Raw genomic sequence first — 17,424 nt, 5'->3', positions numbered from 1 at the left:
GAACATCCTGGGCAGAAAAGCATTTTAACTTGTTGGGAAGGGGAAATTGTCCCATTTAGCCACAAAATAGGTATGTGAAATAGAGGAAGAAGGAGGTAAAACCAGAAAGGTAGATGGAGACTTCAGTGCCCAGCAGCAAATTCTTTAGGCAATTGGAAGTCATCGAAGGATTTTGAACTTGGAAGTGATACAATCAGGGCTTTAAGGAAGTCTCTCTGCAGCCATGTGTAAAATAAGCTTTGGAGGCAGAGATCAGTGAGTTGTTTTCTTCTTCTAGGCATATGATCTTTGGTTCCTGAACTGGAACAAGGGGAGTGTTCACTGAAAGGAGGGAATGCATTGACACACAAAGTGACTTCACAGGCTCCTACACACTTTGTGTTTGTGTACATTTTAGTCCTTAAAGATATTCATGGGCCCATTTCCTGTGATTCTCTTCCCCAAGCCAGTGTCAGCTAGGAAGTAATTACACTTCGTGATTAGCTCCCTTTTCCTGGCAGCAACAGCACAACACAGCCAAGTGTCACCTTTTGGGACCTTCTTAAGGACGTGTTCTCATCTGATAAATAGGTTGAGGTTTGGAAGAGTACCCACTTGAAGTGCTTCCTGGCCTGCGCTCTAGCATTGGTGGGTAACTGTGGGTGGTACATGCCCACCAAGTCCTTTCTTTAGGGATGACCAGGCTAAGTAGCTGAAGTGTCCCGGGGTCATGCCTCCCATTCACTGGGCTATCAATTTAAAAAGAGAAATATGCTGAGCTCTCTGTACAGATGACATAGGCAGGTATATACACCCAACAAGCACCATGCCCCGCGCTGTGGAAGTCGGAGGTGAGAAGGGTGCCCTGAGAAGCCTGTGGTCTGGTTGAAGATAAGATTAATGGGCCTGAAGCAGAAAACAACCTAACCCTCATTGTAATGATTAGGTAGGGTATATAAGTTAGGAGACTCTTCTGTCTCTTGCTTTCCCATCTCCTGCCCACCCCACACACACACACTTTGTACACATATACAAATGCAGTCTACCTTTTAAATAATTTTTGCTCTCTTTCTCCACATTTAAATGATTAAGCATATTTCTGTGAATTAGAAAGTTTAGATTCCTCCCTCAGTCATTCCGCTTCTCACACCCTTCCCCCTTTCAGCCTGACTTAAAGCCATAAAATACTTCTGCCTGCCTGCCTTTCGTTCTGTTTGTATGAATTAAGTCGACAGGATAAATATTCACATTCCCAACTACAGGCTGAAACAATGTTTGCCTGTTCTGCCCAGTGAGTCGAGAGAAAAAGGGGGCCTGACATCACCCTATACTGTACATTCCCGGCATAGATCATTTATTTAAGTCCCTGAAAAAATACAGATGTTTTACCAGCCGAAATAAAATCCTGTGTAAACACTGGGCTTGGAAAAATGTGGCTCTGACTTAGCCGTGGGGGTTGGAGCAGTGCAGAGAGAAGCCTAGGCAAAATGGCAGCTACAGAAATTTTATCCTGGGCTGAAGGTGATAGGGGCAAAAGTGTTCTCCCAAAGTCTGCATGGTGCAAAAGGAGAACAGGATCTGTTTTTGAGAAAATACGTTGCAAAAAGTGGGTAGATGTGTTGATTTTCAGAGTTTGGGATTGTTAATGATTACAATACATTGAACTCATTTATATCTGACCTCTGAAATGAACATCACTTTTCTCTTTGGAGTTGTCTTTTTTCACGGCCTGCCTAACCTGGGCCTGTTATTGCTGGATCCTGCTGTTTGTGGAGCTCAGCTGCTGTTGATTTTATAAGGGGGAAAATTGCCTGGAAGCCACGCTTGGTGAAGAGGAAAACCCATCTCAGCGTTGCATTCCCAAACAGCCATATATCATCTTGATCTTGTCTAACACAAGTCACTATTTTAGTCTAGCAGCATAAACCAGACATATTTTACTGGTGTAGTGCAAGTTTTTTCAGGGATCTGCCTCGTGACTCTTTTTAGACCTGTGGCATTTATTCAAAGAACTTTACATGTGCTCTTGTGGAGTTGCTTTTAGGATTCAAAGCTGCCCAAATGGACCCCATGCTTCACACAGATGCTTGGGGGCTCCCCCGAGTCTCTCTCTGTGTTTAGATTGGGGATGGAGGTGGGCAAAGAATAACTGCTTCCAGGTTCTCTAGACTTTGCTTCAGTCCTCCCGTTTCATTGGGGCTTGCATCTCAGGGGCAGGAATGCTAGCCTACTCCCTGCTGCTGTCTGGCCTCCCCTCCTGAGGGCAGCTCCTGGCAGTCCCATTGCCTGCGATGGTCATGGGCAGTGCTGCTGGTTTGCACTTGGTTGTTGGTTGTGCTTTCCTTCTGACCTGGTCACAACTGTCGTAAGTCAGCAAAGCTTTCTGCTGTTTCTTTTGCCAAAGACACCTCTAATTCCACTCTAGTCTTTCTGAGGGCCTGCAGAAGCTAGAGGCAACCCACTGTCCTGCTTTGTCCCAGAGTGGTCCTTCATAGAGTTCTTTTGCACTCTCAAAAGAATTCTTGCTTTGCAAGATAAATTACCCCTGACTAGAGCAATCATCATGCAGATATTCTTACTAAACTCCCCAGGTCCCCTTCTCTCATTCCCAAACCTGCATATTCCCTTGCAGTCCCCATCTTGGACCAGCTGCCTGAGTTAAGTGACTTATTTTGACCTTCAGTTCCACATCTAATGCCAAGTTGCCAAATCCTGCTTCTTCCGCTTCTAAAATGTCTCTCAAGTGTACCTGTTCCCTCTCCATTCCACTCCTTTTACCATCTAGATTGGGGCTCTCACAAAATCAGAGTCCTACCAGCTACCCAGCAGCTAAGTGAAAGCTACCAGGCAGATAAGTGAATGAAGGCCCTGTTGATCCAATCCTTTGTTTTTAAACTTTTGATGAGATTTAGATTCAGTAAATACTTCATTTTTCTCTTGACTCTCCAAAAGTTAAAAAAAAAAAAAAAAAGAGCATGGAAGCAGTGATAAATAACACTGACACTCTGCCTTAGTCCCACAAGTAATAGGCAATAGTTGATGTGGCGGTGAACCAGCTCCCACAGGTCACTATTGCCCCAAAGGAATGTGGGCCCCAGGTCTTCTGATTTTTCAAAAGAAATTGGAAAGCAGGATGATTTTGGTGTGAAATCTCCCAATTTGTAAACGACAGGTTAAAAATACTGTATTGGTCAAAGAAAACATCTGCAGCCACTTGGGGCCCACCGCCATCCTTGGCTTTCAGCCTCTGGCTTTGACCCTCATCACCTCTAGTCTAGACTGATAACAATCTTAGTTTTTTATGTACACATGTATTTGTTTTAATTTTATTTAAATTCAGTTAAATAACATATAATGTATTATTGTTTTCAGAGGTAGAGGTCAGTGACTCATCAGTCTTATATAACACCCAGTGCTCATTACATCACATGCCCTCCTTAATGTCCATCCACCCCCACCCCCCGCAACAACCCTCAGTAGACTAATAGCAATCTTGGTCATCCTGCCTCTTCTTACCCAGCCTCCAAACCGCCCTGGACTTTCCTTTACAAATTACATATCTGATTATGTGAGCCCTGTCTCTAAAGAAGCCTTTGCCACCTGCAGAACAGAGGTCCCTTGCTGGTTCTATCTAGATCGTCCTCATTCCAGCATGACCCCTCTTTGCAGCTGTGTCTCTTACCACCCTGCACATACCCTGGCTGTGTTCTCTCCACATACAACTCCTTGGTGTCCTCTGAGCAGTCCTAATATTTTCTTTCCATTCATAGGTTTGGTTTGTTTGTTTGTTTTTTTAAGATTTTATTTATTTGACACAGAAAGCATGCATAAGCAAGGGGGGTGGTAGGCAGAGGGTGAGGGAGAAACAGGGAACCCAATGTGGGGCTCTATCCTTGAGGCCATGACCTGAGCCAAAGGCAGACACTTAACTAACTGAGCTACCCAGGTGCCCCTGATAGGGTTTTTTTTTTTTTTTAAAGAACAATTATAGATTTATAGAAAAACTGACCAATACAGAGAGTTCCCATATATTCCTCTCCTCCCCAGGTGTATCTTGCATCAGAGTGGTATGTTTGTTACAATCAATGATCCAATATTGACACATCATTATTAACTCAAGACCATAGTTTACATTAAGGTTTATTCTTTTTGTTGGCAATATTGCTATTATAATACCCTTTAAAATTTTTTATGATTCAGTTTCCTCTGCTTGCATGGCTTTCCCCAGATTCTGACAAGATTTGTTTAAAGGCCAAATAGGAATATCACTTTTTTTTTTGCAAAGCCTTCTCTGAACGTTTATTTTTTGAATGGGGCCTGGAAGGGAGGGAGCAGACAAAAAGAGGAAGAGAAGTAACATTTTTATCAGGTGCCTAATGGATGCCAAGTACTATATATTCCTTTAAATCTCTCTACAGTCCTATAAGCCAGATACTATTATAAACTGTTTACCGTGAGGAAACAGAGGTTAAATAAGTTGCCCAAAGCCCCATAGCTAATAACTGGGTTTACACCCATGTCCATCTGGCTCCTAGACCTGCACTCCTCCCCTAGGGCTGCTTTCCCACCACATATCTAGCCTCCCTGCTCTCCCCACTGCAATGAGGAGTGTGGTGGTGTTCAGCTGTGTCTCCACTCCTTACACGGAGTTGTAGGAGCTCACCAAACCTAAAGGCACGTGTCCTAAAGGCAGAGTCAGCCTAGGAAGAGGCACCACAGATCAATGGCAATTCAGCAAATGCTGCCGTGTCCTGGACTTGGTCATGTATGAGGTCAAGCGTAAAAGGAAGATGATGGCAGTGCTGCCACGCAGGTGATAAATCGAGAACAGACAGAGGCAGGGAAGCTATGGATTTTCCGCTTCTCTGCAACTAGAGTGTAAACTGCAGAGAGCAGGCACTCATTTGTTCTGTGCTGCAGCTCCTAGGCTAGTGCCTGATAGTAGTTGTTGCTTAGTAAATATCTGTGGAGTGAATATTTGAATCCTATTGCAAATTTGGGAGACCTAAAGTGACACTTCACTTCTCAGAGCTCTCACGTGCATTCAGCTGGTCACGCAGCTTCGGTTTCTCTGTTTGGTTTAGTGCAGTCCTGTATTATAGGCTGTTTGCAAATTATCCCAGGTCTGGCCTAGATAGACCATACTCCTAGTCCAGAGGTTTTCCTGGACCAGAACTTTCAGAAAAGGGCAAAGGAGGAGGAATTGCCATGCCCCTGCCATCTTTTCTGAGCTGATGGACAAATGACCCTTCCTGGGAGCCGCCTGGTGCTCCTGGACCTGACCTTGAACTGTAGTTCCAGAGGCCTGGCCCCGCCTCTGGACTTCACACCAAAAGATGGCCTCATTTTTCTTGAACAAATTAAAACAGACCCTCTAAATGTCATGTGAATGTAGTCATGTATTCAAATATAGTCATTAATTTTCTTGAAGAAAAAACAATTATCTCTGACACAGTAGACTTGTTTCAGACATTTGCCTACAAAACTTTTCCCTCCTCCCTGTTCCCTCCTCTCCTTCCCTGCCCAGTTTTCCCTTGACTTCTGTGACCCTATCTTTCACTTGTATTGCTGTCTCTCCCACATACCTCTTTCTGCGTGGCTCTTCTAAGTGTGCCTCCCTCTGCAGTTGTCCCGTGTAAATAGATCGCTCTCTGTTCCTGGTGAATAACCAGGATCACAATTGTTGTCTGGGTTGTGCCCAAGGTGACAGAATTGATGGACCTGGAGGCTGATTTTCATAAACCAGAGCTACCAAGCGTTTCAAAAACAGCCTTGTTTTTGCCAAGTAAGGTGAGCAAATATAGGACTAAGTTTAAACATCCATCAGGAGTTATTTTTGAGGTGATTGCTTCTAAATGAGAGGCATTCGAAAATCTCACAGCTTTCTTTACAAGTAAATTCCACAGTCATGTATTTTGCTGGTGTCTGCTGATTAATTACGATCCTGTGACACCATGAAAAGCCCTGGTGGTTGGTTTTGTGCAGCTGTGGAGAAAAGCAAAGCAAGGCCCAGTGACTTTGCCAACTCTTTCAGGATAGTGGGGATTCAAGCAGAGGGAGGTAGTTTTTTTCATTCTGGCAGTCACCACATAAGAACAGAAGCCCCAGCCAGACCCATTTCTCCAGACTTCACGACGGGTGGTTTGGGTCCCTGCGGGGGTGTGGTAAAGTAGTGATACTTGATCTGTTGCCTCTGAAATAACAGATCCATTATTAGAGAAAACGTTTGCAGTCTCCACATCAGGACTTATGTGCATTCTCCTATACAATTATGTCTGTTTAGACCCCCCCCCCCAAAAAGTAGTAACATATAGCAAAGGAATCACAATTTTTTTTTTAATTCTTTAAACAAAGGTGCTCAGGGTGTATTTGTTGTTGGTAACTGCAGATGTCTGACCCAAGAAAACTGCTAGTTCATTCCTGTTTAGGCTCTGATGATTCTGGATCTCTTATCTTGGCCTCTTGCTTTTTCTCATTACTTGCTTCCCTATTTAACTCTCCCGCTCCGCATGCACAGGAGAGGAAGGGAAGAAAAAGTTGAATCTTCCTTCTTTGAGAGAGTCATCTAGAGCTCTGGTGAAGGATGCAAAAGGGAAAGGAAACAAACTAATTATTAAAATGGACTTCAAAGTTCTGGGTGTGTTTATCCATACTTGCTCTGCCCACCTCCTCCGCTTGATTTAGATGAGGGGACTGAGGGATTTCTCTGACATGCGTCATTCTCCTTGGCACTGATTAGGTCAGAGGATCTCATCTGTGCCATAGTCCTTTCTCTCTGCTGCAGGTTTGTACTCGTTGCAGTGTTGTTGATGTCATTACTGAGTGTGAATCCATGATGTGCTTAAATGAGCCACTCACATAGACGTACACATGGTCATGCGTGCTGCATCTGTGACCTTCATTCTAAATAGGGGCAACTAGAGGATTTGTTTTTCTCTGCTTAATTCGAATATATAATGTCCTATAAGAGTAGGATGTAGGATCCCTGGGTGGCGCAGCGGTTTAGCGCCTGCCTTTGGCCCAGGGCGCGATCCTAGAGACCTGGGATCGAATCCCACGTCAGGCTCCTGGTGCATGGAGCCTGCTTCTCCCTCTGCCTGTGTCTCTGCCTCTCTCTCTCTCACTATGTGCCTATCATAAATAAATAAAAATTAAAAAAAAAAAAGAGTAGGATGTGTCTGTATTGCTGCTTCCACTCCACATCTCAGTGGAAAACTGCTAAAAATAATTGAAATAGTTTACAAACATCACTGTCCCATGTTTGCAAAGGCAAGCATCATCGTGGCCTGCTTCTTTGGCCAAGAATGTTCTGATAAACCCGACACACAAACCAGTTGGGACTCTGAGACAATTGATTTTGCCTCTGCAGTAAGACTTTGATTTTAAAAGGTCTATTTGGGGGCACCTGGGTGGCTCAGTCAGTTAAGCATCTGCCTTTGGCTCAGGTCATGATCCCAGGGTCCTGGGATTGAACCCCGTATTGGGCTCCCTGCTCGCAGAGAGCCTCCTTCTCCATCTACCTCTGCTGTTCCCCCTGTGTGGGCTTGCTCGCTCACTCTCTCTCTCTGTCAAATAGATAAATAAAATCTTTTTTAATTAATTAAGTAAGTAATAGTGCATTTGTTTCATATGAGACTGCTAACATAGAGTAAGATATTGGCCTTTTTTTTTGCTTAAATCAATTTATATAGGTTGTTGTAACTAATAAACTCTTGTATCAAATGATTGGTTTTTGTTTTTTTTTTTTGTTTTTTTTTTTTTTTAATCAAATGATTGTTAAGTCTGAGAGTAGTCAAAAAAAAGTCTGAGAGAAGTCACTCTTGTTTGGAATTGTGCAGGGGACCTAGAGCGTAGGTAGGGATTAAGGGCCTAGATTTCTTGCCACTTGCTACGTCCTCCCAAACCAACTTGTTTCCTGCACAGAGACCAGAGCCACATTCTGCAGGTGTCTGTTTTCTTTGAGGGGAATATTTTGAGGAAACCTAACAGAGAGGAACTGAACATTTAGGAAAAATATATTTTCACAGCAGGATATTGCTTTTTCTCTTTTTTGGTTTAGGTTTTTCATTTGTTACAAGCCTTCACAGACTCCAAATACAGACTGAATACATACTTTCAGCAGGAGCTGGCTGACGTTGCTGTTTGTACCAGAGCCAAACTCTGGCTGGCCGAGAGGTATGTTAAAACCCCATATGAGCAAGGAGTTATCAGGGGTTAGGAATACATTGGAGAATTGCTGTTTCTAGTTGTGGGAGTTTTAAAAGTCATTGGCATGAGTTTTCTAAATTTATTGGAGTATTTATCTTTTTAGAACTTTGGGTTGTGGTAAAGAAAGAAAAATATTTTCTTGATAATTTTTCTGAAACTGCTCTATGGCTGGGGGGCATGTAATATGGCTTTTTATCTGTCTATCAATCAGCTTATTTTTATTAATACCTGTCATGTGCCCAGCCCTGTATCAAATATTATGACAATGAAAGGCAGTAATTGCCTAAAATCACGTGATACAAACTCAGGTGCCATGGCAATTCGTAGATTAGAAATTAGGGGAAGACTTGAACAGGCACAGAGAAACCAGTAGGATGTGAATAAGAAAGATGTGCAAGTTGCCCCTTTTTAGGTAGACAGTAGAATAACTTGAATAATCAAGACAAAGGAGGGTGGGTACATATTTTTTTATTCTCGCCATTGTTAGTTTATTCTAGATCTTACAACATTTACTATGTGAAAGACAAAATAAAAAGAATTTCTCATTTAATATGCAGGGAGGCCTCTCTGTAACAATATGTTCAAAATCCATGTTGTAAGACTCTGATATTGACAGGACAGTTACTGCAAAGGGCCTCCCAGTATGTCCTCTGTAAATGCCAACACAGGAGGTTCAGGGGAGGCCCAGAGGCTACCACATTCCATGCCAGAGTATCTTGGATTCAATTAGAAAATCAGTGTATTAGTTGCCTTACATCATGGCCTTTTCTTTTGTACTTCAAAAGTACAAAAAATGTACTTTTGTTCACTTTTGTTGATTCCTCACCTTATATGGGAAGGCAGAAAATGGGTAGTACAAGAACCACAAGTCACTATAATCCTGCAGATGCTTGTTGAACACAGGCTACACGCTGGCCTTTGTGTTAGGAGATATAAAGGATGCAAAGATACAGAAAAACTAGCTCTGGCTTTAAGGAACTGATATCCAGGAGGTGAGAAAGATGCGTAAATAAATAATCTTCATCCCGTAAGGCAAGAGTAATAACAAATGTGTGTAGGAAGCACATGAGTAGCCAAGAGGAGGGGCAGGGACAGGTCTTCAAGAGATGAGTAGAATTTCAGCAAGCGACGGGGCAGGGAGGGCATTCCAGGCTCTGGTAGTGTCACTGGCAAAGACACAGGAGAGTGAATTGGTAGGGTGAGTGTGGAGAGATATAAAGAAGTTAGCTCCAGGGAACGCCTGGGTGGCTCAACGGTTAAGTGTCCGCCTTCGGCTCAGTGTGTGATCCTGAGGTCCCTGGATCGAGTCCCACATCAGGCTCCCTGAATGGAGCCTGCTTCTCCCTCTGCCTCTGTCTCTACTTCTTTCTCTGTGTCTCTCATGAATAAATAAATAAACTCTTTTTAAAAAAAGTTAGCTCTTCTGGAACCTAGTAGAAGGGTACACAAGGCAGCAGAAATACGTGGAGGCCATACAGTGAAAACTCCTCAAGGAAACTTTTCCATGAAAGGGAACCATTGAAGGATTTCTTGGTGTGTGGATACGTGAGTCTCCCTGTCTAAGCACCTATAGCTCTGGAAAAAGATATTGATGGGGAAATTCTCTTATGTCTGAAATGTCAGTAAAGTGATGGTTAACTCTCATTTTTAGACCAGTTTGTGTTTTCTCTCTTTTATGTAGAGAACAGAAGTTGATTGACCATAAACTGCTTCTCTGAGCCTAGTATCATTTGCCTTCCTTGTGACTTTTAGCTAAATCCCCTAAACTGCCTTTTTGGGGAGAATAGGGAGTTGCAATCACATTCCTGCCCTCATCTGTTTATCAATAGCAGACTAGGTCCTCCTAGCTGTTGTTTCTGGGGATCAGGAAGTCAGGGCTCTCCAGGAACCATCCTGTTGAAATTTCAACTTCCAGCCAGGCCTGCCCCAAGACAGAATCCTGCCCCAAGACAGAATCCTAAATCTCCTGTTCTGCAGATGCTGTAGAGGCATTTCTGCCCCCTTAGCCTGCTACCCCTTAATGGGTCTCATAGAAATTCATCATCTACTGGCCTCCTGAGCCCATTCCTTCTTGTTAGATGGGAAGGATGAGTTGGTGTAATAGGCCAGCCATCTGAACAGACCTTCATGCTGAGCAGTCAGTGCCTGAAGATAGATGACCAAGCTGCCATCAGCCTCCTCTCCAGCTGGAGAGGTCCTCCCATCCTCTTTTAACTTTCCCTCTGGTCCCTATTGCAATTTGCTAACTAGGCTTTCAGCATCATCCTCCCATCCTCTTTTAACTTTCCCTCTGGTCCCTATTGCAATTTGCTAACTAGGCTTTCAGCATCATCACTGCCCCCCCCCCGCCCCCCAACACAGACACACCTTCTTTGATTTTTCTCCATGATTTTCCAGCCCTAGAAAACAAAAGCATGAATCACTGCAATTCACCGCATTTCTACCTTCCTTGCTGAGAGTCTGGGACAGCCACTTTTATGTTTCCAGTACAGTCAACTCTTTATTATTCAAGTGTGAACTTTATACTTTGTGGGTGGTCTATAGGTAGTTCCTAACACCAGGCCTCCTCTTGCTCCCAATGCACTTTTACTATATTAATCAGGATGTGTTCAGAGCCTGAAATAAAGTTTGAGAGGAAAACTCACTGCTGGAGCACAGTCCATTCCAAAACCACCAATCAGTCTTTCTGTATTATCCACATCATTGACATGATAACCTTGAGGTTCCTGAAGAGGAAAGTAGAGCACCAAATATAAATGATGAAGCTTCAGGCTGTCCTGTGAGACATACCTGCCTTGTCCCTGAGGTCCTTTGAGAGTGCTGCCCTGGGAGGCTTGTGTCTATACTAATACCTCCATGCTCACAGGAGCCCATTCTGGGTCCTAATGGGCCATTCTCAAAGCCATGTTCATATTATCACCTGCCTTTCCCATGAAAGACATTGCAATGTGGAGTGTTCTCTGTTCCACTGCTCAAGAGGCTCTTTATGTCCCTAGCAATTTACATATGAAAGAAGAATAAATGTTCCTTTGTGACTACCAAAGATTTTCTGTATCTTCTGAGTAGAAGCTGTGAAACATTAATGTTACTGCCACACACACACACACACAAAAAAGCTAGTTTAAATTTTAGCACCGATGGGACACCTGGGTGACTAAATCAATTAAGCGTTTCCCTTTGGCTCAGGTCATGATCCCAGGGTCCTGGGATCAAGCCCCTCATCAGGCTCCCTGTTGAGTGAGAAGTCAGCTTCTCCCGCCCTCTGCCCTCTGTGTGCTTGCTTGCTCTCTTCTCAATCTTTCTCTCAAATAAATAAATTGTTAAAAAAAATTTAGCACCAACACCTTTTTTCTTCTATAGTTGATTTGATTATTAGCCTGAGTTCATTCACCCCAATAAGTACATACACATTAGTAAGGGTGTCATTTATTTGTCTTTTTATTACCAAAGAAGGTTTCTTTAAAAAAATGTCATTGGAGCCATTGTATAACCAATTTGGTTTTTAAAATTTTGACCCTGAAATTGAGGGCACATAAAATAAAGACTTTTGTCATATATTTATGTTTTGACTTTGCAAGATTAATTGGGATTTATATGAGGTGGTTAAGCAATAGCCCTGAAGTTGTTGGGGGAATTTTTGGTGATGAACGGCCAGCTGGCAACATGGCCTGAGTAGAGGCCTGGGCTTCTGCTCTTACAGGCCGCTTTTCATTCCAAAATGTCAAAGCCTTTATGGAAATCAGCTCATTAATCCTTCTTGTTCCTTCCTTCCCCTTTTTCCTCCATCCCTCCCTCCTCAGTCCAGGTCAGTGTCTCTCTTATGGTGTAAAGACAGTTTAACAACTACTGAAGGAAAACGAAGCTGACCCAGGCCACAAACGGAGTGCACAGAGAGGTCGGTGGCGGGCCTGGGGAGGCTGGCTGCGGGCACCCAGTGAGGGCACTCGGCAGCCACCCAGCCTGACCCCCTGGGCCACCCTTGCTAACAGCAGATTTCAGCCCTACCTCCCCAGCTGGACCATAGACCCTGCCTAAATAGGCTGGACTTTTTGAAAGTCCTGTCAAATAGAACTAAGAGGAGAAAAGACTTATTATTTAGATCAAGAGTTGGAATTATTATTATATTGGGCTTAAAAGTTTTCAGAAATCAATTTGGTTCTAAAAGGGAGAAGTGTGTGTGTGCACTTTCCTTCAGATAAATGCAGTGGACTCTTCAGATAAATGCAATGGACTCTTCAGATAAATGCAGTGGACTAAGTGAACATCAGACTAAGTGCAATGGATGATGTGATGACCAGGAAGAAAAATGGGGCCTACTAAAAATTTTTTCTCTTTTTTTTTTCTTGATTGTCACTGTAGCATATACTTATCATAGAAAATTAGGCAAGTATGAAATTTGGAAAGGAAGAGAATATAAGTCTGCTCTTACCAACATCCAGTGGAAGCCACTATTACTAGTTTCAGTTTTACATATACACTTGTTTCATCTTTTTGCCTGTGCCTTTTTTTTTTAACATAGTTGTAGTTTTGCTGTACGTAGAAGAGCTCACTTTTTTCACTTAATAATTCATGACAGTGTTTGCCATCATTATTAAGAAAACTCTTTGTGTTATAGCTACTATGGAAAATAAGATGGCGTTTCCTCAAAATATTAAAAATAGCATTACCATATGACCTAGCAATTCTACTTCTGGGGATAGACCTAAATTAATTAAGAGCAGTTTCGAAGAGATATTTGTACACCCATGTTCATGGCTGCATTATTCACAAGAGCCAGAAGGTAGACATAACCTGAGTGTCCATTGATGGTTGAATAGGTAAACAATGTGGCATATGTGGGCAACATAATATTATTCAGCCTTAAAAAGGAAGGAAATCCTGACACAGGCTACCACATGGATGGACCTTGAGGACCTCATGCTAAGTAAAATAAGCCAGTCACAAAAAGACAAATCCTGCATGATTCCACTTACGTGAGGTCCCAAGAGTAGTCACATTCTTGGAGACAGAAAATAGAATGGTGGTTGCCAGGGGTGGGGGAGAGGGAATGAGGAGATAGTGTTTAATAGGCATAGAGTTATAGTTTTACAAGATGGAAAGAGTTCTGGAGTTTGTGTCTCTGGGTATTGGCATTTATTAAGTACCCAGATTGGCGACAGTGAGTTTTTGCTCCAGGCAGTAGTTCTTAATGCTGATGGCTGCATATTAGAATCTTCTGAAGAGGTCTTTAAACTGAATGCCAGGTTCCACCTCCAGAATTTCTGATTTTTTTTGGTTGAGGGTGTGACCCAAGGACTGGTAGTTTTAAAATTCTCCAGGAGATTCTAAAATGCAGTCAGATTGAGAACTACTGAGGTGTTCTTATGCATTCTTGTGTCTCCCATCTCCTTGAGCCAGAAGAGGAAGGATGAGCATTGAGTGAAATAGCAGCCATGTTAGAGCACAGTTGGATTTTTCTTCTGAGGCCGCAGAGGCAGACTCATTCGAGAAAGACCATCCCTCTAGTCTGCTACCGAGGAGATACGGTGGTTAACACTTTTGTTCCACAGATGGGCCAGTAAGGGGGGCCACACCGCTGTGTAGTTTCATGTATGAGTGAATTTCCGAGGTAGATTACTTAAAAGCTGCCTTAGCAAGGTATTTTAAGTTATGCCAGTTGCCCTGAGAAGTTAGATCTCATACTCTAGTGTGGTCTACCGTCCTGGAAGCTTATGGCTCATTTTGTTTTTGAGGTGAGGCTTGAAGAGAATAGACTCATATCTGTATCACTCCATTCAACAAATACTTACCGAGCCCCACTGTATGCCAGGCTGTATTAAATACTACAACTGTCTATTAAAACCAAACTTCAGTGTAGAGAAGGCAACAAAACAGAGCCTTGTCAAATTGAATCATAGACCCAGAACTTTAGAACTAGAAGGAATCATTAAGTTTCTTGCAGTCTACTCCCATCCGCATGCATATGGGAAAGTGCAGCCCAGAGAGGTTGAGAGATTTGTTCTTTTCCACACAGCCTACCAGGGCAGGGGTAAGATCCTATCTGATAACAATTAACATTTGTTGAGGACTTCTTCCCTGATCTTTGAGAGGCTCTTTGTACTGCCCTCTCCCCACTCCCCTCCAGCCACCTCCATCTGTCCAGTGTTTTTATGTCAAGGCTTTTGAATGTCAAAGCTTAAGCATTGTCTAGAACAGTGCTTCTCAGACCTTAATGTGCCCATGAATCACCTGGGGATCTGCTTAAAATGAAGACTCTCATTCAGTAGGTCTGAGAGTTCTCATGCACTTCTGATGCTGCTGGTTCTGGGACACAGTACATATTGTGAGGGCCAGGGGTCACTGTGATCATCAGACTGTGCCCCTTTGAAATACTCCCACCTTCACACCCACATTCTCAAAGGCTGGAGCTTGGGTACAAAGGAGAAGGCTAAGACCGCTGAAGGTGTGGATGCAGAATTCTTTCCCCATCCACCTGGGATGCCCTGCACAGAGGGGCTGCATGGCTTCTGCACTTCGAATGGGGAGCCCACCTCCCTTGTCCGGGCAGCCGTCCCAGTGGCCTCAGTGCCTAGGGTAGGACCAATGTTTATTGGCATGCAGAGAGTAGTATCATTTTGAAAATAACAGGCTGATATTCAAATGAGAAAAACAGGCTCTCAGGAATACAAGAACAATCCCCAAGGTTACAAGGAAAGCAACCTTGGCAACACATTTTTTAGTAAACAGTCCTGATGGAGAGCATAAATGGTGCAGGACGTTAATGTTTGTTGAAGATCTCTTTGTATTAGACCTAATGATTTGTTACCCCAAGTTAATTCTCATTTGCCAAAAATATTGCTGTATGATCCTTCCACTTCCTGATACAGCTTCCCTCCATCAGTGCTCCTGACACCCTCTATTTACTCCTCCACAGACTCCTTGTCCACTCCTCCACCTTTCCAGTACATACCTCTAGCCATTTGTATATCTCCTTCCCTATCCACCCCCTTCTCCATACTCTGATTGTCTCCCCATTTCCTCTCTTAGTTACTGGGCCCAACTAAGGGGAGTGGTAAGCTCCTTAAAGTCTTAGGATTTAAATGCTTGAGGAAAATATGCTTATAGAGACAAAGTTAGGACTGGCTTTTGTGCAGCAATCCCAGTCCTGCCCCCAGGGGGGTCTGTGGCCAGCTGCAGAAGCTCTGGTTTGGGATTCTGTTTTGCCTCACAGCTGAACACAGCATCTATGTTCTAACCACCAGATCGATTCCCACAAGAGACTGCACCTCCCAAGCAGAAACACTGGGGTTTAGGTCTCATTTCGTTTTCCCACTGTCCTTCACCCTTCCCAAACCCTTCGTGCCTCCTGGGCTGCTCCCCTCCTGAAGGAAGAGGTCCTCCTTTCGCAACTGCTCGAAATAAAGAGAGGTCTCAGCCCTTTGCCACAGCTGCAGGTTGCTGTTTCTCTCCCATGCCTCTGAAATGAATCCCGTCGAGAAGGATTGCTAAAATATTCTGATGTTCATGTGGCATTTTTAAGGCTATCATTTGTGGTCCCTGCCAAAACTGTAAGGAAAGCAAGTCTGAACAGGGATGGTTGGTTACATAGCAAGTTTCCAGGCATTGCTGGGGGTTGGGTTTTGCTTTTTTGGTTTATTTCTTCTTCGTTCTTTTTCTTCCTTTCAAAATAAAAGTTTTCCCAGTACTCCCCTCCCACCTCCTCTTTTTTAAAATTGCTTTTCTTTCAACCCCCAGATTTTATGGGGGAGGGAGATTCCTGTTAGGACCACTCTGAGTCCTCCAGCTCGACAGTCTCCTTGAGCCTTATGCATACTTGAAGGATGAGAGAAATGAAGTTGGTGTATTTTAGACCCAAGCTTGTTGACATTTGTTCACTTCTCTTTCAGACTTCTCAGAAATACTTAAGGTCAAGATATCTCGGGATGAGATCCTGTTTGTATTTTTTAAAAACAGAAAGAACCATTAAGTTAGCGCATTTCAACCCAAACCAATGGACAAGGTGCAAAACATTTTCTTCATTAGCTATTCCTTTTAAAAATATGTCAAGGCTTGAAGGGATAAGGTGTTTGAGAAGAAGTGAAGCTTGAATATATGAGGTATTTCTTGTTGACAGGCTGAGCTTATGGAAACTAGTCAGGTAAAAGTAGTCACAAGAGATCAATATATTAAACTGAGCCTTTGAGCAAGTTGCCCAAGATCAAAGCTTCTTCTTATTACAGTGAGAAATAAAAATAGTTCTTTCATGCAACTACACATCAAGACTTCTGCTGCCAACTGCTGATGCTTTCTAGTTTTTAAATATAGAAATCTGCAGACCTAACCTGGAAATGGCAATTAATTTGATAAAGGACTCAGAAATATCTGTTTTGCTCCACTTGTAGCTGTTGGCCTATGGAGGTATTGCTGTTGGAAGATTTGGGCAATGTTGTCATTGCCCAGCTTGCAAAAGAGCGCAAGCTTTAAGTGTCCTCAACACATTTTCATAATATTATGTAAAACACTAACATAGTGGCTTATTTTTTTCCTTTAGCATGTAACATGTTCCATCTTTTGGATAAATCAACGCATGGAACCATTCCCAATGAATTTGAGCCAGTTTAGATTCACAAATAGTACAAAGCAATGTAGTAAACACAGTGGGGAATATAGAGATTAATGGTATCGTCCCTATTTCAAAAACCATATGAATAAGACAGGTATGGATTGAATTAACTGTAAACAAGTAAGAATCTGGTAAATTCTGAAATGAGGTCAGAGTGTGTTGCAGGAGCCAGCTTGTGGAGTCAGGGTGCCAAGGAAGTCTTTGAGAAGGAGGAAAAAGTCTTTAAAGGCTGGGTGAGATGTAATTATTAGTTAAGGTTAATTTTCTTATATTGGAGAATGAGTGAGTTTAGACCGATAGCCTGTGTTGCTAAATAAATTGTGAAGTTCTCATTGCCCAAGTACAAAGGAAGGAATCTTAGCACGGTGCTCAGTGTTGTGGGAACCACTTTAGGCATTTATAATGGAGTCTCTATTGTCAGAGTTTAGTGATGATTTAGTCTAGTTGAAAGGAGAGCTTATCCATGTGAAACAACCAACAGTGACGTGCTTAAAGAAGTTCTAATGCTGTAGTACATAGAGAAAGTACAAGAATTCAGGGAAGAATGTAGACTGGAATAGTCAGGGAACGCTTTGCTTTCTAGGGGAGTTGAGTATTTAAAATGGGTCCTAGAGCATTGGTGTGATTTGGAAACA

At 42.9% G+C, this 17,424-nt stretch overlaps 1 protein-coding gene across 2 annotated transcripts in view; it reads left to right on the top strand.

Moving 5' to 3' along the window:
• The window catches only part of THADA (THADA armadillo repeat containing), a 329,408-nt gene that overhangs the window by 218,437 nt on the left and 93,547 nt on the right, over positions 1 to 17,424 (top strand). For both annotated transcript variants that reach the window (XM_025992555.2, XM_025992556.2), the window contains exon 31: positions 8,039 to 8,154. In XM_025992555.2, coding sequence (XP_025848340.2) covers positions 8,039 to 8,154 — 116 coding nt within the window. The remainder of the gene's footprint in view (positions 1 to 8,038; positions 8,155 to 17,424) is intronic.

The sequence above is a fragment of the Vulpes vulpes genome, chromosome 16 (assembly GCF_048418805.1).
Source record: "Vulpes vulpes isolate BD-2025 chromosome 16, VulVul3, whole genome shotgun sequence".
NCBI lineage: Eukaryota > Metazoa > Chordata > Mammalia > Carnivora > Canidae > Vulpes > Vulpes vulpes.
This window is presented reverse-complemented; position numbering and strand designations above follow the sequence as displayed.